Source organism: Penicillium crustosum (assembly GCF_028827405.1).
Source record: "Penicillium crustosum strain IBT 35664 chromosome Unknown utg000001l_segment0_segment0, whole genome shotgun sequence".
Taxonomy (NCBI): Eukaryota; Fungi; Ascomycota; class Eurotiomycetes; order Eurotiales; family Aspergillaceae; genus Penicillium; species Penicillium crustosum.
In genome coordinates, this window is record NW_026623122.1 from 7,962,293 (window position 1) to 7,983,680 (window position 21,388).

Below are 21,388 nucleotides of genomic sequence, written 5' to 3' on the forward strand. Positions count from 1 at the left end.
TCACTCGGCCTTTTTGGAAGGCTTTGTTTTCAGTGCCATGAAGAAATATACCAAAGCGTATGAGCTGATGACGAAGAGAACGGTGATACCCACGTCTCTCCATCCAAAATACCACTCATTGATGTTGATGGTATGAAGATAGTCACTTCCCTTAGAGTAAGGGCAAACACGACAGCCGAGCGAGTCTTCTGGGTTCAAGAGGTTTGCACCCGAAGTGTTAAGGTAGGGGACTAGATATTGGCCACAAGTCATGTTACTGGGCGGGTCAAATAGCGACAGCTCTTCGGTCGCGCATTCAACTTCGGCGTCAAATATGGTGAATGTAAGCATACTACCAACCAGGTACGTCGTCGGGTTCAGCCAATACATCCAGTATCTCCAAAAAGCAACGATTTGCTCGTAAGGGACCAGGATTCCACAAAAGGATACAATGATTCCAACAAGAAGCGGATTGGTCAGTGCAGCAAATACAGCATTCGGTGCATAGGCTGCAATGAATTGTCCAATCGATGTGTAGAGAAATTCGTATATAAGAACCACAAAAAATGCAGCACCTGCTTTATCGGACTCCGTGGGGCTGCCGACTGTGTAGTACCAGCATGCGAAATACAAGACGGCACAGAGGCAAAGGTATGGCATTTCAGAGATGACCAAAGCTGTGACGAAGGCTTTCCAAGAGTATATTCTTGCTTTCTTCTCTCGGGCATCATAAAGATCCCGGCACTCAATGAAGAGGGGCTGAAGTTGATTGATGACACCGGGCGCAACAAACATCCAAACGAATACGGTGAAAAGCTTGAGCTGTAAATCGGCTGCCGATTGTCCGATTTTCCAGTAGCTGAACCCATTGAATAGTCCCAGACCAATGTGGAGAGCAATCTTGTTGTTGATATAGGACGTATTCCGGAACAGCGCTAGATTCATGCGGCGCAAGACGTATTTGGTCTGGACAGCCAGTGGTACGGCAAATTCAAAACCATCCTCCTCCATGGGACCTTTGGCAACCGACTGTTGCAGGATAGCCTCGAGCTCGTTGGTCGTGTCCTTGTGCTCAGGGGAATTAAGCCATGTCTGATGCCAATCGGTATCTGAGAAGCGGCCTGAAACCACATCAATCATGTGCTCCGCCGGATTGGACGAAATAGGGCAAGGTGCTCCATATCTCCCAAAATAATCCTTGATCGTCTGGCAATTCTTTCCGATGTCACCAAGATATACCATCTTCCCGCCAGATTTCAAGAGTAGAAGCCTGTCAAATTGTGCCATGAGCTGGGCGGACGGCTGGTGGATCGTTACCAAGACAGATTGGCCCGCGTCAGCAAGCTTTCTCAAAAAGCGGACGGTGTTGAATGCTGACTGGCCATCCAGACCTGAGGTAGGTTCGTCCAAGAAGATAAGAATTCTAGGCTTCGAGACCAATTCCACTCCAATAGTCAAGCGCTTCCGTTGTTCAATACTCAAGCCGTGCCCTGCGCCAGGCTTTCCAATCAGGGAGTCGGCGATGTCGTGAAGCTCCAGTAAATCAATGATGACATCGACATATCTGAGCTTTTCAACCTCAGGGATATCTCGGGATTGACGAAGAAGAGCAGAGAACTGCAATGCCTCCCTCACTGTGGCATAGGGCTCGTGGACATCGAGCTGTTCCGTGTAGGCGGCCGAGCGTTGAAAGGATATGGGGAGGGGATGGCCATCGACCAGAATTGATCCTTTGATTGTTCCTTCGGTTTTTCTCTGCGCGAGAACATCCAAAAGGGTTGTTTTTCCTGCTCCTGACGAGCCCATGAGTGCAGTGAGGGTTCCGGGCTTAACCCAGCCATAAACATTATCGAGGAGCACTCGAGGGCCTGAGGATGTCTTAACAGTATATGTCAGAGCTTTCCACGTGAAAATTGAAGTATTTTGTAGTATTTCCTGTTCAGCGGGGGCAGGCTGTTGGAGTGACTCGTTCGGATTGGACGAATGCTTAACCTTCCTTCTCTCCGTACACTGGGACTCTTCGTCAACGGGAGAAAGCCGCTGGTGAGAAGCTAATCTTTCGCGAGGAATGAGCAGCGAAGCTCCCGACTCAGAAGCATCATGCCAGCGAATGACTCCAATTAGTGTGATTCCGACGTACACAACCCACCACGCACACAGTATTCCGAAATTTCTCCAAATGTGAGTGTGGCTATACATCAAAGACGCAAGATATTCATCGCCTGTCAAAGAGAGAGCTCCTGGCTGTGCACCCCCGATGCCAGCACACGAGGCATGCTCGTCCTGGCTATAACCAGGGCCATTGGGAATCAGATTGGTGTTCACACATTTGATCGCATGAAGATGAAACTCGTTTCCCATCAATGCCTCAAATCCGTATGACAATGGATTGAGCCAATATAGCCAGCCAAACCACGGATGCATCTGCGTTGTATGGATTTGATATCCAGCATACATAGCCATGATAGCGATCGCATATCCGGAGAGCTGGGCAGCGGTGTTGAATGAACCGAAAACAGCGCCAATTGCACGGAACAGCCCACAGGCACACATGTTGGTAACGAACAAAATAGTCCAGTATGTGAAGAAATTCGATGCATCAAGGACCAGGCCAGCCATGAAATAGATGATGAGGGACCATGTAGTAACTTGAAGAATAATGATAGGGATATCTGCGGCAATTTGGGCGATGCAGATGGCTGCTGGATGAACGTAGGCCAAAGATTTGTGCTTCAGGATGACAGGTCGGCCTGTGAAAGAGTCCACAACCTCAGACATTGCGGTCATGCTGTTGTATAGCACAGACCAGAACAGCACGCCCCCTTTGATAAACACCCCGGAGGAGTCGTCGGCTGCTTGGTAGTATAGAGAACCAGCTATCAAAGCTTGGGCGATGTTCGAGCCTTGTTTCATTCCAAAAGTAACCATATCCCCAGCGATGATCTGGTATTGACGAATAATACATGCCTTCACTTGAGAGACAAAGTCGACGGTGTATTGGCTGCGTTTGGATGCTCTTTCGAGAGCGACGCTTTCCTTGAAGTCTGACGTTCGCCGACTAGCAAGCTCTGAGTTGGGGTATGAATAATGGGCAACGGCGTTTTTGAAAATATCTGTGTTTTCGTATGAAGAGCGGATAGATTCTGCGTCGCGCGGGAAGCTGGCTTCGAAGCCTGAGCGAATCTGGCGCTCAGTCGGCACTGTAACTCCGGTTAGGAAGTCAGCGACGTTGGCGCCATCCTCGCACACAAATCCAAGGTCTTCCATGAAACCACGAGCCTGACTCATTGGGCCGTAGTATATCTGCTTTCCTTCGTCCAGAACGAGGACTTTGTCAAAAAGGTCGTAGATCTGGTTTCCAGCTTGATAAAGCGTCACGATGGAAGACAGGGAGTAGACATCTGTCATTGCTCGAATGGCTTTTGCCCAGTCCAGCGCACTACTGGCGTCAAGGCCTCTGGTACTGTTATCCCAGCAGTAAATCGATCCTCGGGCAGCAAGGCACTCTAGGATAGAAACACGCTTCCTCTCACCTCCCGATACACCACGAACATACTCGTTTCCAACTTTGGTAGTTGCGGTGTGGGATATTCCAAGCGAGCGAAGTAGGAAATCGCTCAGCTCATTTTGGTACTCGTGTCTTGATTTGCAACCTTCGGGGAGATGGGCTGGGATCTTTCCGCTAGTCGCAAATATGGTCGTCTCGCCGACAGTGAGGGTAGGGAAAAACGTTTCATCTTCGGTGTTCATGACGATTTGGCCACGATATTTCTCTGCTTCTTCGTGCGACATATCTCCAAATCGAACGTCCCCATCAATTTTCTGGTAGCCTGCTCGCCTGTTGGAGAGCATCTTGAGCAACGTGGTACAACCTGACCCAGGTCTGCCCAAAACAAGCAGCATCTCACCAGGCTTAACGCAGCCATGGCTTTGGTCCAAGATTGTTTGTAGAGAATTCCTGCGTCGGAAACGGGAAAGGTGCCGGCGAAGGTCGAACTGCGAAACGAAGTTTTCATTGATTGCAGCTTCGGCACTAGTTCCTTTGACCGTGAGATTTTTCCAGGTGACACCAAGTTGCCGAGGTTTGAATCCGGAAGCAAGATCCCGTTGGTTGAACTCCTCCAGTTTGTCGATAAGATGCCATCGGTCTTCCTTTTCCGTCCATTTCTCATTCAGCGAGGGTGGAAGGGATCCAGCCGGTGTTGGGGTCTCTGATTCTTCCATAGCGAGACACGAAATTGAGAAATCTGTTATTGGAATGGGAAATTGGAAGGCAATTGCAAGATAGTGATGAATTATTAAAAGGGGCCGTGAAAATAGAGTGTCCAAAGCATTTGTATGTTCGTCTATATGGGACTAACAGATTGAAAAATGTCTTTGATTTCCGGTTCGCTCGTAATCTCCAAAGGGAATTTTGGGCCGGCCTAATGTTCGACGTAGAAATATCACAGCGAAAGGCAAAGAAAGAAGGCCGAGAGCCCGGTTAGAGTACAGACCCGGAAAAAACGATCTTCATATATCCAAAGCCCGAAAGTCCGAGATGCGGAATTTCGGGAGGATGTACCTTTTGGGAAGTTACCGGATGCGAATGATTAGTTCGGATTGACCCGATTAATGATATGGGCCAAGCTCCGGAAAATAACGTAATTCACGGCCGAGCCGCGCACCCCAAAACACAAAGTAAATTCGATAAATTACCATTTCATATCTGAACAACCATATTTTATTTTTACTTAAATACTAGGATATATGACTTTCTTAGCGTGTGAAATAACATATCTTAGTCTTAAGCAATTTCAATAATCATTCCCGATGGGTTACCATAAGATACGGCGTAGTTTTGGTATATGGGACAAATACATATATCTGAATCAATGCTTCAACTAATTGTCCTATACTTCTCTAGTAAGTTAGAAATACTATCTAGATCATAAGATTTTAATATCCTATCATCAATAGATATGGTTCTTGATATATAAATTGGTAATTTATCGCATTTACTATGTGTTTTGGGGTGCGCGGCTCGGCCGTGAATTACGTTATAGGATCTTCCTGATAGACAGTGCTGCAGTAAAACAGTACCGTATACCTCCTTCGTCTCCGATAGTTTTTTGTTAACTAAAGATACAAGAAAGCTATCGTACTACTCTAGAGAAAAAGTTTATAACTAACTAGCAATAAGTGACGATCTTACTAATACACGTCTTTGTTAGTCCACGATAATCTAGTCCCCGATACTTTTTTTCTACTCGTGCTCTAGAGGGCTTTGCACGGAACTAAAAATAGACATGTAAGGCATTTTTGAGATAGAATAGCTGTATTGGGTTGGGTGGAGTGACTTCTTACAAGCGGATCACATTTTTTTAGAGTTCATTTCGAGCTCCCGTCATAAGCTTCATTGCCCAGGTTTTAAACACTTTTATGGGTGCTGTGAATATAAATAAAGACTTCTTCAAGTCATTGCTCAGTTACTGCTGTTTATTATCACTGTAGGTGAAGACGTCGCGTCATATTCCAAATGCTTCCCCAGAAGATTCCCTAGCTTTTGCCGTTCACTAATTTGTTTGCCTTAAAAAAACATGCAAACGATTGGGGTGGATCCTGTCATTGTGAGCCAACTGAAGTATCAAGAAGGGTTAAGTAATTAGAAGGGACTATCCCGCTAATAGACTTGGTAATCTGAACGAACAGCCTTGCTCTAGCATCTAAAATTTTGTATCTGAGAACGAAAATGCTAAACTCAATTTACATTCAACTCAATATATAGAGGTATAAAATTCACATTTCGGTTCACTTGCTTCATGGGTGCGTAGTTTCTTGAAAGTCAGAACTGTGGTAATCAAGCCACTCAACGGACGGGTGAGTATTGAAGAGCTCCCGCATAAGACCCTCATCCCAAATTGAAGAACGTTTTGGCCCTTCACAAGATCGATGACAATCTGATTGCTGGGTTCGTTGTTGCACATGCCATCTTGAATTGGCATCACCCTCCGTAAAATTCAACATGGCGACTTCACTTTCGATAGTCCTGTTGATTTTCCCAACAATCGATGAAACACCAGTCGGTGATCCTTGACTTTGAACATGATGATTATGAGGCGGTTGACTAGGCTGAATATCATGCAGATTGGAACAGAGTTTGATCAATTCGGATAGAAGTCTGTAAAGATTCGAGCCAAAGGTGCATTGATCTTTAATTCTTGATATTGTGGAGGTGACATCTTTCAACAGCTCCAAATCCTCTATATCCGAAGTAGCGACGACGTTACAAAAAACCACAAATAATGGAGTCAGAGGATATAGTAATGCGGTCCTGTTGAACGTCAGAACCATCGTACTTTTTGGATAAAGGTACCATACCAGAAGAGGAAGTCTGTTGTTAGATTAGGTAGAACAGAGATATGCTTCTGGCATGCCTGCATTGAGAAAAGTGCTCTCCGTGCGTACCGCAAGCACTCTTGGCGTCTACTATTGTTTTGCACGGCTAATGATTTAAGGCGAAGGACACTCGTTGCGATCGAAAAGAAAGTGAAGTCAATGGCATCCCATTCAATCATAGCAGCGGGCTGTTCAGCAAATTTCTGACGGGACTGAGATTCATGTCAGTAATTTGGAGTTGGGAATTTGACAAGAACTCCCACCTGCCGAATCTCCTCACTGATAGACTTTAGTCTATTTTGAAGGTCTTCAAGCAAAGCAGGCTCCTGAGCCATTGCGAGCTCTTCTTTTTGACCTTTTAACATGAGAGATAACGAGATATCCTGAACTTGAGCGAGTTTCACCAATATCCTGACTTTGTATGATAATGGATTTTCAGAAACCGTGTTGAGAAGATCTACCGGGTCGGACGCAAGGACGGGTAAAGATGTAGGACGGACTAGAAGCATGCTTAGTGTCTTGTCCATATAGTAGCACCAAGACAAGCAGCGACGAATTTCGATTTCTTCGTCAGCATCACAGCCGATCGAAGTCGAGGTATGATAACCCAAAGCTACCACAACACGGGAGGCTAGAGCAGTCAGGTGCCAAGATCTTGTCGTGTCTCCAAGAAGCTGTACTAGTGTGGCCTGATATAAGTTAACGACATATCTGCATAGGGACTGAGGATCACCGACACCAGAAAGAAGCGCTTGTAGCATTGCAAGGCTGGGAGACCTCGAGAAGTCAATCATACTGAGAGATTCAAGGAAAGCTGCAGTATACTGCTTTCTAGATTTGGCTAAACAGTCTGATAATCCCCCCGGCGAGGAAAATCGCAGCCACCGACTGACGAAGATGGTAGCCTTGTAAAGTACACAAAGCTTGTATTGAAGATCTGTTTGCCGACCAACAGTACCACTCATCAAGGCTAAACACATTCGCTGCAGAGTTAGGGGTGAAATGTGATCCGGCCAGTGGAGAGCTAGGGCGTCGCGTTCATTTTGACCTGCAGTATTTAGAATGAGGTGCAATGCCCAATAAGGATAAAAAAACATACCGCCCATCATCATATAGAAAAGTTCGATTCGAAAATCAATAAGTTTTGATGCAGGATCGGGAGTAATCTTTTCATCTGGTATGCTGTCCGCATGCTGTGATGATGATATGAACCTTTTGACGATGTCCAGTGCCGACCGTAAAACGCCCGTCCGGGCCACAGACAAATGGGTGTTAGTGTTAATCTCATCTATAATCAAACTGCTTGTATTATTTGATTGTTTAAGGGCGCTGACCACCGCACCATGGTCCGTGAAAGGTTGGTAAGTATCTGCGGCTTTCGAAACAAATGTGATCGAGTCTGGGTCTTGTTCATCATCTTCAAACTGTCTTCCACGAGTACTACTGATAGAAGCCCCGAAGGAAGTGTCAGGAGGTTGAAACCAAGGTGTAAATTCTTTCTAGGGATGCGCTTACGGCAACGCTGCCAAGCGACGCGTCCGCGTCCGTCGCTGCCGCTCTCGAGTACACGTAACCCCAGCTGCGGTACAGCGTTGGCACTCGATTCTTCTGTTGCACTTAATCTAGAGAGGGTACCGAGTGGTATTAGGATTTGTATTTGCAGTTGAAGATCATTGGGTTAAGGCAAAGACCAACGGTACCTTTCTCGCGTGACAAAAATCGCACTCCTTGGATGTAAGCATAATCTTCCCTGGCGGAGCATGATTTGACGAACTTACAGCTTGGGCTTTTCCGTCTACACCGACGGTATTATGCTTAAAAATCAAATTATGAGACATATTCCGACATTTGGGAGTTGGGAGTTGGGAGTTTGGTGTTAAATCTTTCTGTCACGATTTGAACGCCAATTGCGATCCTAAGTTAACTGACAGAAATAGACGGATACGACAATGTATGGTAAATCTGACATATGTAAATTCTCTAACTAACTAAAATGACAAGATCCGCTCTTTTCCAATCTCGGCGGACATAGCTGATTAAGCAATGTATGTATTTTTGTATGGTACCGTTATCATGACGGTCCATTGATTTCCCGGTTTGTAAAGACCTGGTAATTTCAGCATGCATAAATGCATAGTACTTGACATTAACTAACGTATTCGGTAAGCGAGTGGGCCATGTAAGCCAGTGGGCCACCCGACCCAACCTACCAATTTTAAATACAAATATGTCAACCAAAACGCCATTAAATTAAATACAGTAAAATCATCTATCTAGCTAGGCATCTATTAATCTTATGTCCTATTTCACCACAACCACTACACTTTGGCGGGGCCCGTGTACGTGGTTGTAAAGCCGGCGAAGGGCTTCTTCGTAGAGGGGAGGGAGGTGCTTTAATTGCTTCCACCGGCTCAGTATCCAATTGAGAAGCTTCCTGTACTGTAAGGCCTGCTTAGTCTATCGCACAACCCGGGTTTGGGTCGAGATATCGGACCCGGACCCGGACCCAGCCTGGGTCCGGGTTAGACTGCGACAACGCCCGTTTTTGTGGAGACATTTTTAGCGTCGCCAAGACATATGCGGGCACTCTTGGCACGGTGGGTACTGCCAAGAACTAGTTATGTACATAAAATCGCCGAATAGGGTAATTTTTGCATTATTTTTGCATAAGGATGGGCGATGGGCGTCGAATTTCAAAAGGCCCACGGGCCGTGGACACTTTCTAGTGCCCATGGACGGGCGATGTCGCAGTCTAGTCCGGGTCGAAGTCAGCGAACCCGGACCCAACCCGGACCCAGCGCTGGGCCCCCAATGGGGCCCCAGTAAAACCCAACTTTGCATAAAAACAAACTCTTGGCGTTCATAAAGTTGCTAAATAATCAACATGTAATCTTCGTATTTTTTTGTGTTTTAGATCGAACCCATATGAACTCACTTATTCGACATCAACTTTATATGACTAAACTAAATAGACACTTATATCATTTTATATTGGCCAGATATTAGTTTATTACCAATAAAAATTAAAGATAATCATGGTTGTAGTGGTATTTGATAATTTAGGTTTGCTGACATGGTTGAAGTTGTAGAAATATATTTTGAATACAGTGTAAAGTAGTCACTCTATCCTTACACGTTGAGATCTCCTTTCGACTACTACTATCTCTGACCGCGGTCAGAAAATTAATTATACGATTAAAGCCTTATTCTACTATACTTTCTAACCGCGGTCAGAAACTCTAGCTGAGGGGATCTTACAGTGAGCGCGGGTAGAGCCCGAGTACTAATACTCCTAGTTTCTGACCGCGGTTAGAAACTCTGGCTGAGGGGATCTAGCAGTAAGCGCGGGTAGAGCCTGAGCCTTAGTACCGGCATTAGCCCGTTATAATTGCTGGGTTTTGCTGGGTTTTGCTGGGTTTTGCTGGGTTTTGCTGGGTTTTGCTGGGTTTTGCTGGGTTTTGCTGGGTTTTGCTGGGTTTGGCTGGGTTTGGCTGGGTTTGGCTGGGTTTTGGCTGGGTTTTGCTGGGTTATGCTGGCTCTAACCCACTTAAACCTATAATATATACCAATTAAATGCTAGTGAAGTAGGTACTTTTGATAAACGACGACTTGATCGTTCAGCTCTCTATTCACAGCTAGGGTAATACGTCTTCTGCCCTTTGTAAGTAAATCCCTTCTCTTATTCTTCCCCTCGTAATTGATCATTTATTTATTTCGCCTATTATGTCCCAGAGCCAGCAATCTAATTTGACATCCTCGATTTATGATGGAGATATAGACAATCTTGGTTATCTTACCCCTTCAAACCGACTTGGTACCCCTGAACCATCCACTAGCCAGCAGACGTTCGATCTCGACTCTATTGACTCCGAATTCCTTCGTCCGATTATTCCCCTTATACCTCCTACCTCACTTCTACGTGTTGGTCCCGATCGGAGAAAGGCATTTGTTCTTTATGACAAAATGACTCATACCGAATGGGTCGACTGGTGGTTACAGACTGATTTTGGAAGGAAGAGCAAGATCCATTGGGACTCAAACCACCAGTCTGATGTTTGGGGTAGGTTTAACCAGGTTGCAAATAGTATCGATGGGGCACCAAAGGTTATGTGTAAGAATTGCGGCCAGATTCTTGAGCATCCTTACACTATCCATCCTCATCCAACGGGCGACCGGAAAGCACAATATCATGGCACATCAACAATGTCAAAACATATCAAGAGCGCAGGGTGTCGAAAGGCTAAGGGTGGATCAAAGCTAGAGATCACAAGATTCCTCAGCAAAGCTGTATGTTCTATTATAACTTAATCTTTTATTCTCCTTACTAAATTTTTTTAGGATGATACTCCGACCGAGGCTCCTTTCTCACAAGAGGCCTGGGAGGAAGAGATTTTATCCTTCTTATCTCTTAATCGACTCCCATTTCAACTTATCGAGCACCCAACGTTTCAGAGCCTAATTCAAATGGCTCGCACCTCTCTATCCACCCCGTTTATCCCCTCTGCTGATACAATTCGTCGTCGGCTATCAAGCACAGTTAAGAGTCGGCAACAGAGTGTGCTTCAGATGCTTCCATCTCACTCAAAGATATCTATTGCCCTTGATTGCTGGACCTCTCCCTTCTCACAGGCGTTTATAGCAATCACTGGCTATTTCATTGATAGCGACTGGGTATATCGAGAGGTGCTACTAGACTTCAAGCCTATTTATGGGGCGCATACTGGTGCAAACCTAAGTAGTGCGCTGATAGAGACCCTCACAGAACATGGAATCGAAGATAGGGTGTTTGGGCTGACAACAGACAATGCATCAAACAACAAAACTCTTATGGAATCCCTTCAACAGGTTTTACCGGATGGTGTTATTGTTATTCGAATTCCTTGTCTTGCCCATGTTATCCAACTTAGCCTGAACCAGCTTCTTGGACACATCAAGGCAGTTCCAGAAAATGAGACTACAGAGACAAAGTGGACTGATCAACAGTCTAAAATGGCCCAGCAGAATGCACAACAACAGCAGCGAGGGATTTCTTCTACGCTGAATAAGATTCGTTACCTTGCAATATATGTGAACGCTAGTCCCCAGCGCCGGGAGAGTTTTTACAATCTCCAGCCCCAAAAAGTCAAGATTGCCCCAATCCAAGATGTGAAGACCCGGTGGAATTCAACATTCCTAATGCTTCGCCGCGCGAAGAGACTACGGTCTGTTTTTGGCCCTTTTTGTGAAGAGTATGCTCGTCTTGATCTGCTACCAGATACCGAAGAGTGGCGTCAAATTGACTATCTTCTTTGTATCACGGAGCCATTCTTTGATTATACTCTACAACTCTCAAAGACTCGGGATATTACTGCACATTATACTTTTAAGATATACAACCGGCTTTTTGAGCATCTTGAACAGTCAATGAAGCAGCTCAGACGGAAGCGTGTTCTATGGAAGAAACAGATGCTTGATGCGCTCGAAGCTAGTCGACTAAAGCTTGACGAATATTACTCTCAGACTGATCATATCCGAGGGTATATCTTTGCGATATGTACCATGCTTGCGCCTGTGAATAAGTTTCAATTCTTTCAAACTGATGACTGGGATCAAGAGTGGCGCGATAAATATCGCCAGGCATTCCAAAAAGCTCTCGTACCATATCAAGATCGGCTTTCTCATATACAAGACTCGCAACCTTCTTATAATCAACCTCGACCAAGTTCGAAGCTTGATAAGATGTTGAATAGTAATAGAAGACAGCTGTCGGGAGTCACAGATGAGATAACACAATATCTCGATAGTGGTATGTTAAACCTAAATAATATTAATATTTTACTAACTAGTTAATAGATACGATTGAAATTGCGCCTCTTGGTTTCTGGAGAGAGAATCAACACCGCTTTCCAGCTATTGCAGCTCTTGCAAGGGATATTCTCTCAATACCAGCAACAGGCGCTGGTGTTGAACGACTATTTAATACCGCTCGAGATATCTGTCATTACCGCCGGGGAAGAATGAAGTCCGAAACAATCCAAGAGCTTATGATGTTCCTTTGTACTTCAAGATTCGATCTTGAGGAGCAAGAGGCTAAGCGACTTGAAGAGTTTTTTACACAAGACGAAATTGAAGTGGCGAAGGAAGAGAAGGATGAGAGACCCGATGGGGTTGAAGTAGACCCAATTAGTGATACTGAAGAGCTAGATAAAGGGGATAAGGAGAATAAGGCGATAGAGGATATTGAAGATGATATGATTGAGCCTAAGCTACCGGATAATGGTACGCAGCTCCGATTATCAGGACGGAAGCGTAAACAGCGAGATGATGATAATTTCCAGTATCACTAGTTAGCTAAAATATTATCTTCCTACCCTAAATCTACATACTCTTGATATAGATAAGATGCAAGAGAAATACCCAAAATTACAATAAGAGATTGTATAAATTATGCAGTGAGGATTCCTTGGTATATTTGTCTTATTTGTAACCCAATTGGGGCCCCAGTATGGGTCCGGGTTGAGGGTAGTAACCCAGAACCCAGCGCTGGGTTGAGATTTTGGACCCGGACCCAACCCAAACCCGGGTTGGGTCCGGGTTGGGTCCGGGTCCGGTTGGGTTCTGCGGAAGCCTAGGTTGGACATAGCAGTGGCCCGATCCACGCTGAAATTCATCTGCCCCCAGGTAAGACAGAAAATCCAGCCAAGATCAAGACCGCCTGACTAATAGCCGCGTCTCCTTTAGAGCGTCCAGAAACTCCGCCGAACCCTTTATCAACCGTCCCATTCGCACGCGATCCAGATTTCGTCTGCCGTAGGACCCTGCTTGAGTCGATTCACGAGAAAACCTCGATCTTAGGGTCGAGAATAGCCCTGGTCGGCCTGGGTGGTGTTGGGTGAGTGTGAAGCGACTAATTCCTGGCCCGCAGCTCACAAGTGAAAGGAAAACGCAACTTGCCATCGAATACACGTATCAGATCCGATCAGAGTCACCAGACACATGGGTTATCTGGGTCCACGCAAGCAATGAGGCCCGGTTCGAGCAAAGTTTCCGGGACATCGCAGACCAGCTAAAGATCCCTAGTCGTCAGGATCCCAAATCCAACATATTTAAACTGGTCGAAAACTGGCTGCGGGATGAGAACAAGGGGAAATGGATTTGTATCCTTGATAATGCGGATGATGACAAGTTCCTTTGTTCGCTTCCGGTGGCAGAAAAGGGAGCTTCAATGAAAGAGCCACCAAACGCCTCAACAAAACCTCTTTTAGAATACATTCCCAGATGTCGGAATGGATCTATAATCATCACAAGTCGAAGCAGAGAGGCTGCGCTCAGGATGGTCAAGCATAAGGACCTTATTGACGTTAACCCGATGGCAAGGTCTGAGGCACTAGAGCTTCTTCAGAAGACGCTTGATCAACCCGAAGAAAGCCAAGAGAGCCAACAGTTAGTGGAAGAACTCGAGTTTATGCCGCTTGCAATAGCCCAGGCCGCATGCTATATTCGAAATCGGGCGCCTCGCTATTCAGTATCACAATACCTGAGAGACTTTCAGAAGAGCGATAGCGAAGCGATAAAGCTTCTCAAAAAAGAGGCGGGTCACCTTGACCGGGATTGGGAAGCAAAGAACTCAATTCTAGTGACTTGGCAAATATCATTTAACTACATTCGCCACGAAAAGCCATCTGCAGCGGAACTACTTTCTCTTATGAGCTTTTTCGATCGACAAGGGATACCGGAGAGTGTTATCCGCCAGCCACCGGCTAGCTGCACCTCAAGGACAGAACTCTTCGACAACTCTAGTGACGGGGAAACATCTGAATCCGACGGAGGTCTGGAATTTGAAGATGATGTTACAACTTTACGGAATTACTCATTTATATCTATTAGCGAGAATGGGACTTCCTTTGCTATGCATCGACTAGTGCAACTGACTACGCGCGCATGGCTGAAATCTCATGGAGAAACAGAACGGTGGAGGGAAAAATTTATCGCTAATGTGTACGGAGAGTACCCTACAGGTCGATATGAAAATTGGGGGAAGTGCCAGTCTCTCTATCCTCACGTTCGGTCAGCGATGTCTCAACGACCAGAATCACGAGAGTCTCTCTTGAGATGGGCCACGCTACTTTATAGAGGCGCATGGTATGCGTCAGAAAGCGGCCATATTGCGGATGTAAGGGAAATGGCATCGAAATCGCAAAAGCATAGAGTCGAACTGCTAGGTGCGGAGAATGACGAGGCCCTTGCGAGTACTGCGATGTTGGCTGAAGCCTATTCACTAGAGGGCCGATGGGAGGAGGCGGAACAGCTCGAGGTGCAGGTCATGGAGACTCGCAAGACGAAGCTCGGCGTGGACCATCCTGACACGCTGACGAGTATAGCTAACCTAGCATCGACGTATTGGAACCAGGGCCGATGGGAGGAGGCGGAACAGCTCTTCGTGCAGGTCATGGAGACGAGCAAGACGAAGCTCGGCGTGGACCATCCTTCTACGCTGACGAGTATGGCCAACCTGGCATCGACGTATAGGAACCAGGGCCGATGGGAGGAGGCGGAACAGCTCTTCGTGCAGGTCATGGAGACGAGCAAGACGAAGCTCGGCGTGGACCATCCTGACACGCTGACGAGTATGACCAACCTGGCATCGACGTATAGGAACCAGGGCCGATGGGAGGAGGCGAAACAGCTCGAGGTGCAGGTCATGGAGACGAGCAAGACGAAGCTCGGCGTGGACCATCCTTCTACGCTAAGGAGTATGGCCAACCTGGCATCGACGTATTGGAACCAGGGCCGATGGGAGGAGGCGGAACAGCTCTTCGTGCAGGTCATGGAGACTCGCAAGACGAAGCTCGGCGTGGACCATCCTTCTACGCTAAGGAGTATGGCCAACCTGGCATCGACGTATTGGAAACAAGGCCGATCGGAGGAGGCGGAACAGCTCGATGTGCAGGTCATGGAGACGAGTAAGACGAAGCTTGGCGTGGACCATCCTGACACGCTGACGAGTATAGCCAACCTGGCATCGACGTATAGGAACCAGGGCCGATGGGAGGAGGCGAAACAGCTCGAGGTGCAGGTCATGGAGACTCGCAAGACGAAGCTCGGCGTGGACCATCCTGACACGCTGACGAGTATGTCCAATCTTGCTTTCACCTGGAAATCTTTAGGGTATAATACCCAAGCTCTCGAGTTACTACGAGATTGCCTGGCCAGGCAGAAGCAAATACTTGGGAGCAATCATCACCATACCATATCCAGTTCTCAAACCTTGCTGGAGTGGGAAACAGAGATGTTGGATATTGGTAATAAATGAGCAAGGTACTTAAATAAACTATTTTTCCGTCAGAATGGAGCTAGCGTAGTGGTGCAATAAAATAATTTTGGAATCATAATAGACTTCATATAGGGTGCGCGAAAGAGCTTGCCGGTATGATCCTGGCTAGCAGACTCTGGTGGCATATTCATGTTTAGAGTATTTCGATAAATTGCAATTACCCACAGACAGCCAGCACATGCTCGTAAGAATCGACGGTATACCGTATACTGCGGACAATCTACTCGAGAGAGTCTTCATTCTTTATCTAAACATATCACGATTTTCTAATTAGGCCTCAGGAAAACCCGTTCTGAGTCAACCGGTGAAATGGATCTCGAATCCGCTGTAGCCATGCTACATCTCCTCTATAGTCACGCCAGCATGCCGGAAATGGCCCTCTGCGCTTTTCACACACCAGTCGAGGAAGGTATCAAATCCTTGGTCAGGATTACCTTCATAGGACTGCCAATTTCGCCCAATGAAGGCTTTCAACTCAGCAAAGAACTCCTCAATAGGATTCAAGTCCGGTGAATATGGAGGCAAGTACACCAACTTTACCCCGGCTTCCGAGCACATCACAGACTTCGGCTCTGGCCACTTCCCACAATGCTGCAGAAGCTGCTCAATAAAATCCTCAAAGACGACGGCATCGGTTGAGCCCTGGAACACTCGAGACATAACAATACCATCTTGGGCATAGGCGGGTAGTACAGTGACTACGCAAAAGTTTCAGCACCCCCTAGAGACCCACTCTTAGACCGCCTAATCTATCCACCTACCGCCTACCTAAATCGCGTATACAGAAATACGCCAAGGACCGCGTAACGCGATTCTATTGCAAAATATCCTTTCTACTACCATTCAATCTCTCTCAAATTCCTTTGCAATCTCTATCTCTACGATTTCTTTGATATGGCTCCTTCTTCAGAGCTTACACCTGCGCTTAGAGAGCGTATATGCGAACTAGACTGCGACATCGCCCATGGACGGGCGGGTGGGCAGTGCCCACGGGCCTTATGTAAGCGGGCGATGGGCACTATCCATACGCCCATGGACGGGCCCTACCCTTAGGGCCCATTGTCCATGGACACCGTGGGCGCCCATGGGCCTTTTTAGTAAGCAGAATTTCTTGACCTCGTGACCTGCATTATTTGTGCATTTTTTTCTCTGTATTTTTGAGTAATTCGATTACATGTACAATGACTTGATACTACTGTCAATTTTCTGACCGAGGTCAGAAATGAGCTTTAGAAGCCTTTATACAACAACTTGACACATTGTCACTTTTTTGACCGGGGTCAGAAATAAGCCTTGGAAGCCTTTGCATAATGACTTAGGCATTCATTATATTCATATATTTACACTAATACGATACAAATTGATCATTATTAGGTTTGCCACGCTTCCTTGCTTCTCTTAAACCAGGGCGCTTTTGAGTGCTACCCTTATCTCCATAATGAGGGAGATGAGGACTGCTCTTATCTTCGCTGTCGACTAGCTCACTTCTCTGTCGCTTCCGCGTACTTAGCACTATAGAAGGACGAGGAAGCTGACTCTCCATCATAAACTCATACTCGATCAGTCCAACAGGATCATTATCCTCGGAATCCTCACTATCGCTGATTGGTTCAGGCATGTCAGTGGTAAGCTTAGCCTCTCTCTGTTCGTCTGCTTCTTGCATTGAATCCAAGGACGTATCCTCATCGGGTAGTTCTTCTATTTCAATGTCGAACTGGGTTTTATACCGGAACATTATGATATCCTGGACTGTCTTCGTACTCAGCCGCCCACGTCGGTAGTGGCAGACATCCCGTGCTAAATTGAAAAGACGTTCAACTCTAGCGCCTGTTGCAGGAATAGAGAGAATGTCGCGAGCAACACTGGAAAGAATTGGGAATTCATTACCTGGTCGAAGTTCTCCCAGACATCTAATATGTGTTTTGCATCCTATCGTAGCCTTTGTTGTGTCTCAGTACTGCTGCCGCGTACTGTGGTACGCCACCACTCGATAAACTTTACTTTGGACGCGTTGTTCATCGCGTCGTAGAGGATAAACTGCTTTCTCCGATCGGGGCCGACGCGTTTGAGAGAGCAATCAAGAATAGCCGGTTGAGTGAACTCGGACTCTATCAGTGAGATAGAAGTCTGTTGGCTGTTGAAGAGACTGGGATCAATATTTGGATTAAGGTTAGGATCAAATATATCGGCGACGTAGGAGAGGTCTGGTTGGGAGCTCGGAGGAAGTGAAGAAGGCCCTGCGGTATAGGCACTAGGTTGGGACATGGTTAATGTGATGTAAGGGATAATATAACGACTATAGGAGAGTGAGTGATCTGAACTTACAATAGGTAACTTGCGACCGTGTGAAACGAGGATTACTAGTAAAAGGGGTGCTTTGTATAGATCTGATAGATCGTAAATTGAGTGTAGACCCACTATATATTATAAGCTGATTGGCTATAAGTGTCTTTGTCCATGGGCATGCCCGTGGGCACGCCCGTGGGCACGCCCATGGGAACATACCTAAACGCCCATCTTGAGTTACAATCGAAGGATTTAAAACTCCCAGAATAATAACACAAGTCTTTGAGTGATATAATTGACAGAATTTAGTGATATAAGCTTATAAAATAAGAATTATACTAATTATCTTTCGATCTACCTATGAGAAATATACTAGAGTGAGAGATAAAGTAGAATCCATAAGTAGTATTTTACTTATAGAAAATGCCAGGCATGTACCACTGACTTAAATATATATCTTCAAGCTGTTACAGTATGATTTGATAAGTTAATAAAAATACCACACAATATGATGTATTTCGATTAAAATTTTATTCCAATTCGTATCATATATATACTAGTTTCTCATATACATAGATATTTCAGTAAAATTTATAGATGTTGTAGATTAAAACTGCCATTTTACATGGAGTTGGCAAAACAGGTGTAAATAACAGTTATTTATTATGCAAAGTCAGCGAGTTATACGTCCATTTTGGGTGACTTTATGCAATGGTGGGCATCGTGGGCATGCCCGCCGTGGGCATGCCCGTGGGCCTTGGGCGTTATGGACGGGCACTCGAAAATCCAAATAGCCCAAGGCCCACCGTGGACGGGCCTTGGGCACCTCCTAGGTGCCCATGGACGGGCGATGTCGCAGTCTAAGCAAAAGCAAAAGCGAGGCAAATCCCGGAGTCAGATACAGGTAGAAGCAGGCCTTACAGTACAGGAAGCTTCTCAATTGGATACTGAGCCGGTGGAAGCAATTAAAGCACCTCCCTCCCCTCTACGAAGAAGCCCTTCGCCGGCTTTACAACCACGTACACGGGCCCCGCCAAAGTGTAGTGGTTGTGGTGAAATAGGACATAAGATTAATAGATGCCTAGCTAGATAGATGATTTTACTGTATTTAATTTAATGGCGTTTTGGTTGACATATTTGTATTTAAAATTGGTAGGTTGGGTCGGGTGGCCCACTGGCTTACATGGCCCACTCGCTTACCGAATACGTTAGTTAACTTAGGATCGCAATTGGCGTTCAAATCGTGACAGAAAGATTTAACACCAAACTCCCAACTCCCAACTCCCAAATGTCGGAATATGTCTCATAATTTGATTTTTAAGCATAATACCGTCGGTGTAGACGGAAAAGCCCAAGCTGTAAGTTCGTCAAATCATGCTCCGCCAGGGAAGATTATGCTTACATCCAAGGAGTGCGATTTTTGTCACGCGAGAAAGGTACCGTTGGTCTTTGCCTTAACCCAATGATCTTCAACTGCAAATACAAATCCTAATACCACTCGGTACCCTCTCTAGATTAAGTGCAACAGAAGAATCGAGTGCCAACGCTGTACCGCAGCTGGGGTTACGTGTACTCGAGAGCGGCAGCGACGGACGCGGACGCGTCGCTTGGCAGCGTTGCCGTAAGCGCATCCCTAGAAAGAATTTACACCTTGGTTTCAACCTCCTGACACTTCCTTCGGGGCTTCTATCAGTAGTACTCGTGGAAGACAGTTTGAAGATGATGAACAAGACCCAGACTCGATCACATTTGTTTCGAAAGCCGCAGATACTTACCAACCTTTCACGGACCATGGTGCGGTGGTCAGCGCCCTTAAACAATCAAATAATACAAGCAGTTTGATTATAGATGAGATTAACACTAACACCCATTTGTCTGTGGCCCGGACGGGCGTTTTACGGTCGGCACTGGACATCGTCAAAAGGTTCATATCATCATCACAGCATGCGGACAGCATACCAGATGAAAAGATTACTCCCGATCCTGCATCAAAACTTATTGATTTTCGAATCGAACTTTTCTATATGATGATGGGCGGTATGTTTTTTTATCCTTATTGGGCATTGCACCTCATTCTAAATACTGCAGGTCAAAATGAACGCGACGCCCTAGCTCTCCACTGGCCGGATCACATTTCACCCCTAACTCTGCAGCGAATGTGTTTAGCCTTGATGAGTGGTACTGTTGGTCGGCAAACAGATCTTCAATACAAGCTTTGTGTACTTTACAAGGCTACCATCTTCGTCAGTCGGTGGCTGCGATTTTCCTCGCCGGGGGGATTATCAGACTGTTTAGCCAAATCTAGAAAGCAGTATACTGCAGCTTTCCTTGAATCTCTCAGTATGATTGACTTCTCGAGGTCTCCCAGCCTTGCAATGCTACAAGCGCTTCTTTCTGGTGTCGGTGATCCTCAGTCCCTATGCAGATATGTCGTTAACTTATATCAGGCCACACTAGTACAGCTTCTTGGAGACACGACAAGATCTTGGCACCTGACTGCTCTAGCCTCCCGTGTTGTGGTAGCTTTGGGTTATCATACCTCGACTTCGATCGGCTGTGATGCTGACGAAGAAATCGAAATTCGTCGCTGCTTGTCTTGGTGCTACTATATGGACAAGACACTAAGCATGCTTCTAGTCCGTCCTACATCTTTACCCGTCCTTGCGTCCGACCCGGTAGATCTTCTCAACACGGTTTCTGAAAATCCATTATCATACAAAGTCAGGATATTGGTGAAACTCGCTCAAGTTCAGGATATCTCGTTATCTCTCATGTTAAAAGGTCAAAAAGAAGAGCTCGCAATGGCTCAGGAGCCTGCTTTGCTTGAAGACCTTCAAAATAGACTAAAGTCTATCAGTGAGGAGATTCGGCAGGTGGGAGTTCTTGTCAAATTCCCAACTCCAAATTACTGACATGAATCTCAGTCCCGTCAGAAATTTGCTGAACAGCCCGCTGCTATGATTGAATGGGATGCCATTGACTTCACTTTCTTTTCGATCGCAACGAGTGTCCTTCGCCTTAAATCATTAGCCGTGCAAAACAATAGTAGACGCCAAGAGTGCTTGCGGTACGCACGGAGAGCACTTTTCTCAATGCAGGCATGCCAGAAGCATATCTCTGTTCTACCTAATCTAACAACAGACTTCCTCTTCTGGTATGGTACCTTTATCCAAAAAGTACGATGGTTCTGACGTTCAACAGGACCGCATTACTATATCCTCTGACTCCATTATTTGTGGTTTTTTGTAACGTCGTCGCTACTTCGGATATAGAGGATTTGGAGCTGTTGAAAGATGTCACCTCCACAATATCAAGAATTAAAGATCAATGCACCTTTGGCTCGAATCTTTACAGACTTCTATCCGAATTGATCAAACTCTGTTCCAATCTGCATGATATTCAGCCTAGTCAACCGCCTCATAATCATCATGT

The 21,388-nt window shown here is 45.9% G+C and overlaps 4 protein-coding genes across 4 annotated transcripts; 2 read left to right on the forward strand and 2 right to left on the reverse strand.

Moving 5' to 3' along the window:
- On the reverse strand, window positions 1–4,203 carry N7487_002984 (uncharacterized protein; the record flags this gene model as incomplete). The annotated part of the gene is made up of 1 exon (XM_056870731.1): window positions 1–4,203. One exon carries the CDS (start codon window positions 4,201–4,203, stop codon window positions 1–3), a length of 4,203 nt encoding a protein of 1,400 aa, XP_056735515.1.
- Window positions 4,204–5,778: 1,575 nt separating this feature from the next.
- Window positions 5,779–8,195, reverse strand: N7487_002985 (fungal specific transcription factor domain-containing protein; the record flags this gene model as incomplete). Its single annotated transcript, XM_056870732.1, is given in 5 exon segments — window positions 5,779–6,292; window positions 6,427–6,569; window positions 6,621–7,856; window positions 7,873–7,965; window positions 8,136–8,195. The coding sequence occupies 5 exon segments, from the start codon at window positions 8,193–8,195 to the stop codon at window positions 5,779–5,781; spliced, it is 2,046 nt and encodes a 681-aa protein (XP_056735516.1).
- Window positions 8,196–13,669: 5,474 nt separating this feature from the next.
- Window positions 13,670–15,649, forward strand: N7487_002986 (uncharacterized protein; the record flags this gene model as incomplete). Its single annotated transcript, XM_056870733.1, has 1 exon — window positions 13,670–15,649. One exon carries the CDS (start codon window positions 13,670–13,672, stop codon window positions 15,647–15,649), a length of 1,980 nt encoding a protein of 659 aa, XP_056735517.1.
- A 4,337-nt stretch (window positions 15,650–19,986) lies between these two features.
- On the forward strand, window positions 19,987–21,147 carry N7487_002987 (fungal specific transcription factor domain-containing protein; the record flags this gene model as incomplete). The annotated part of the gene is made up of 3 exons (XM_056870734.1): window positions 19,987–19,993; window positions 20,045–20,829; window positions 20,881–21,147. The coding sequence occupies 3 exons, from the start codon at window positions 19,987–19,989 to the stop codon at window positions 21,145–21,147; spliced, it is 1,059 nt and encodes a 352-aa protein (XP_056735518.1).
- Window positions 21,148–21,388: the final 241 nt, after the last annotated feature.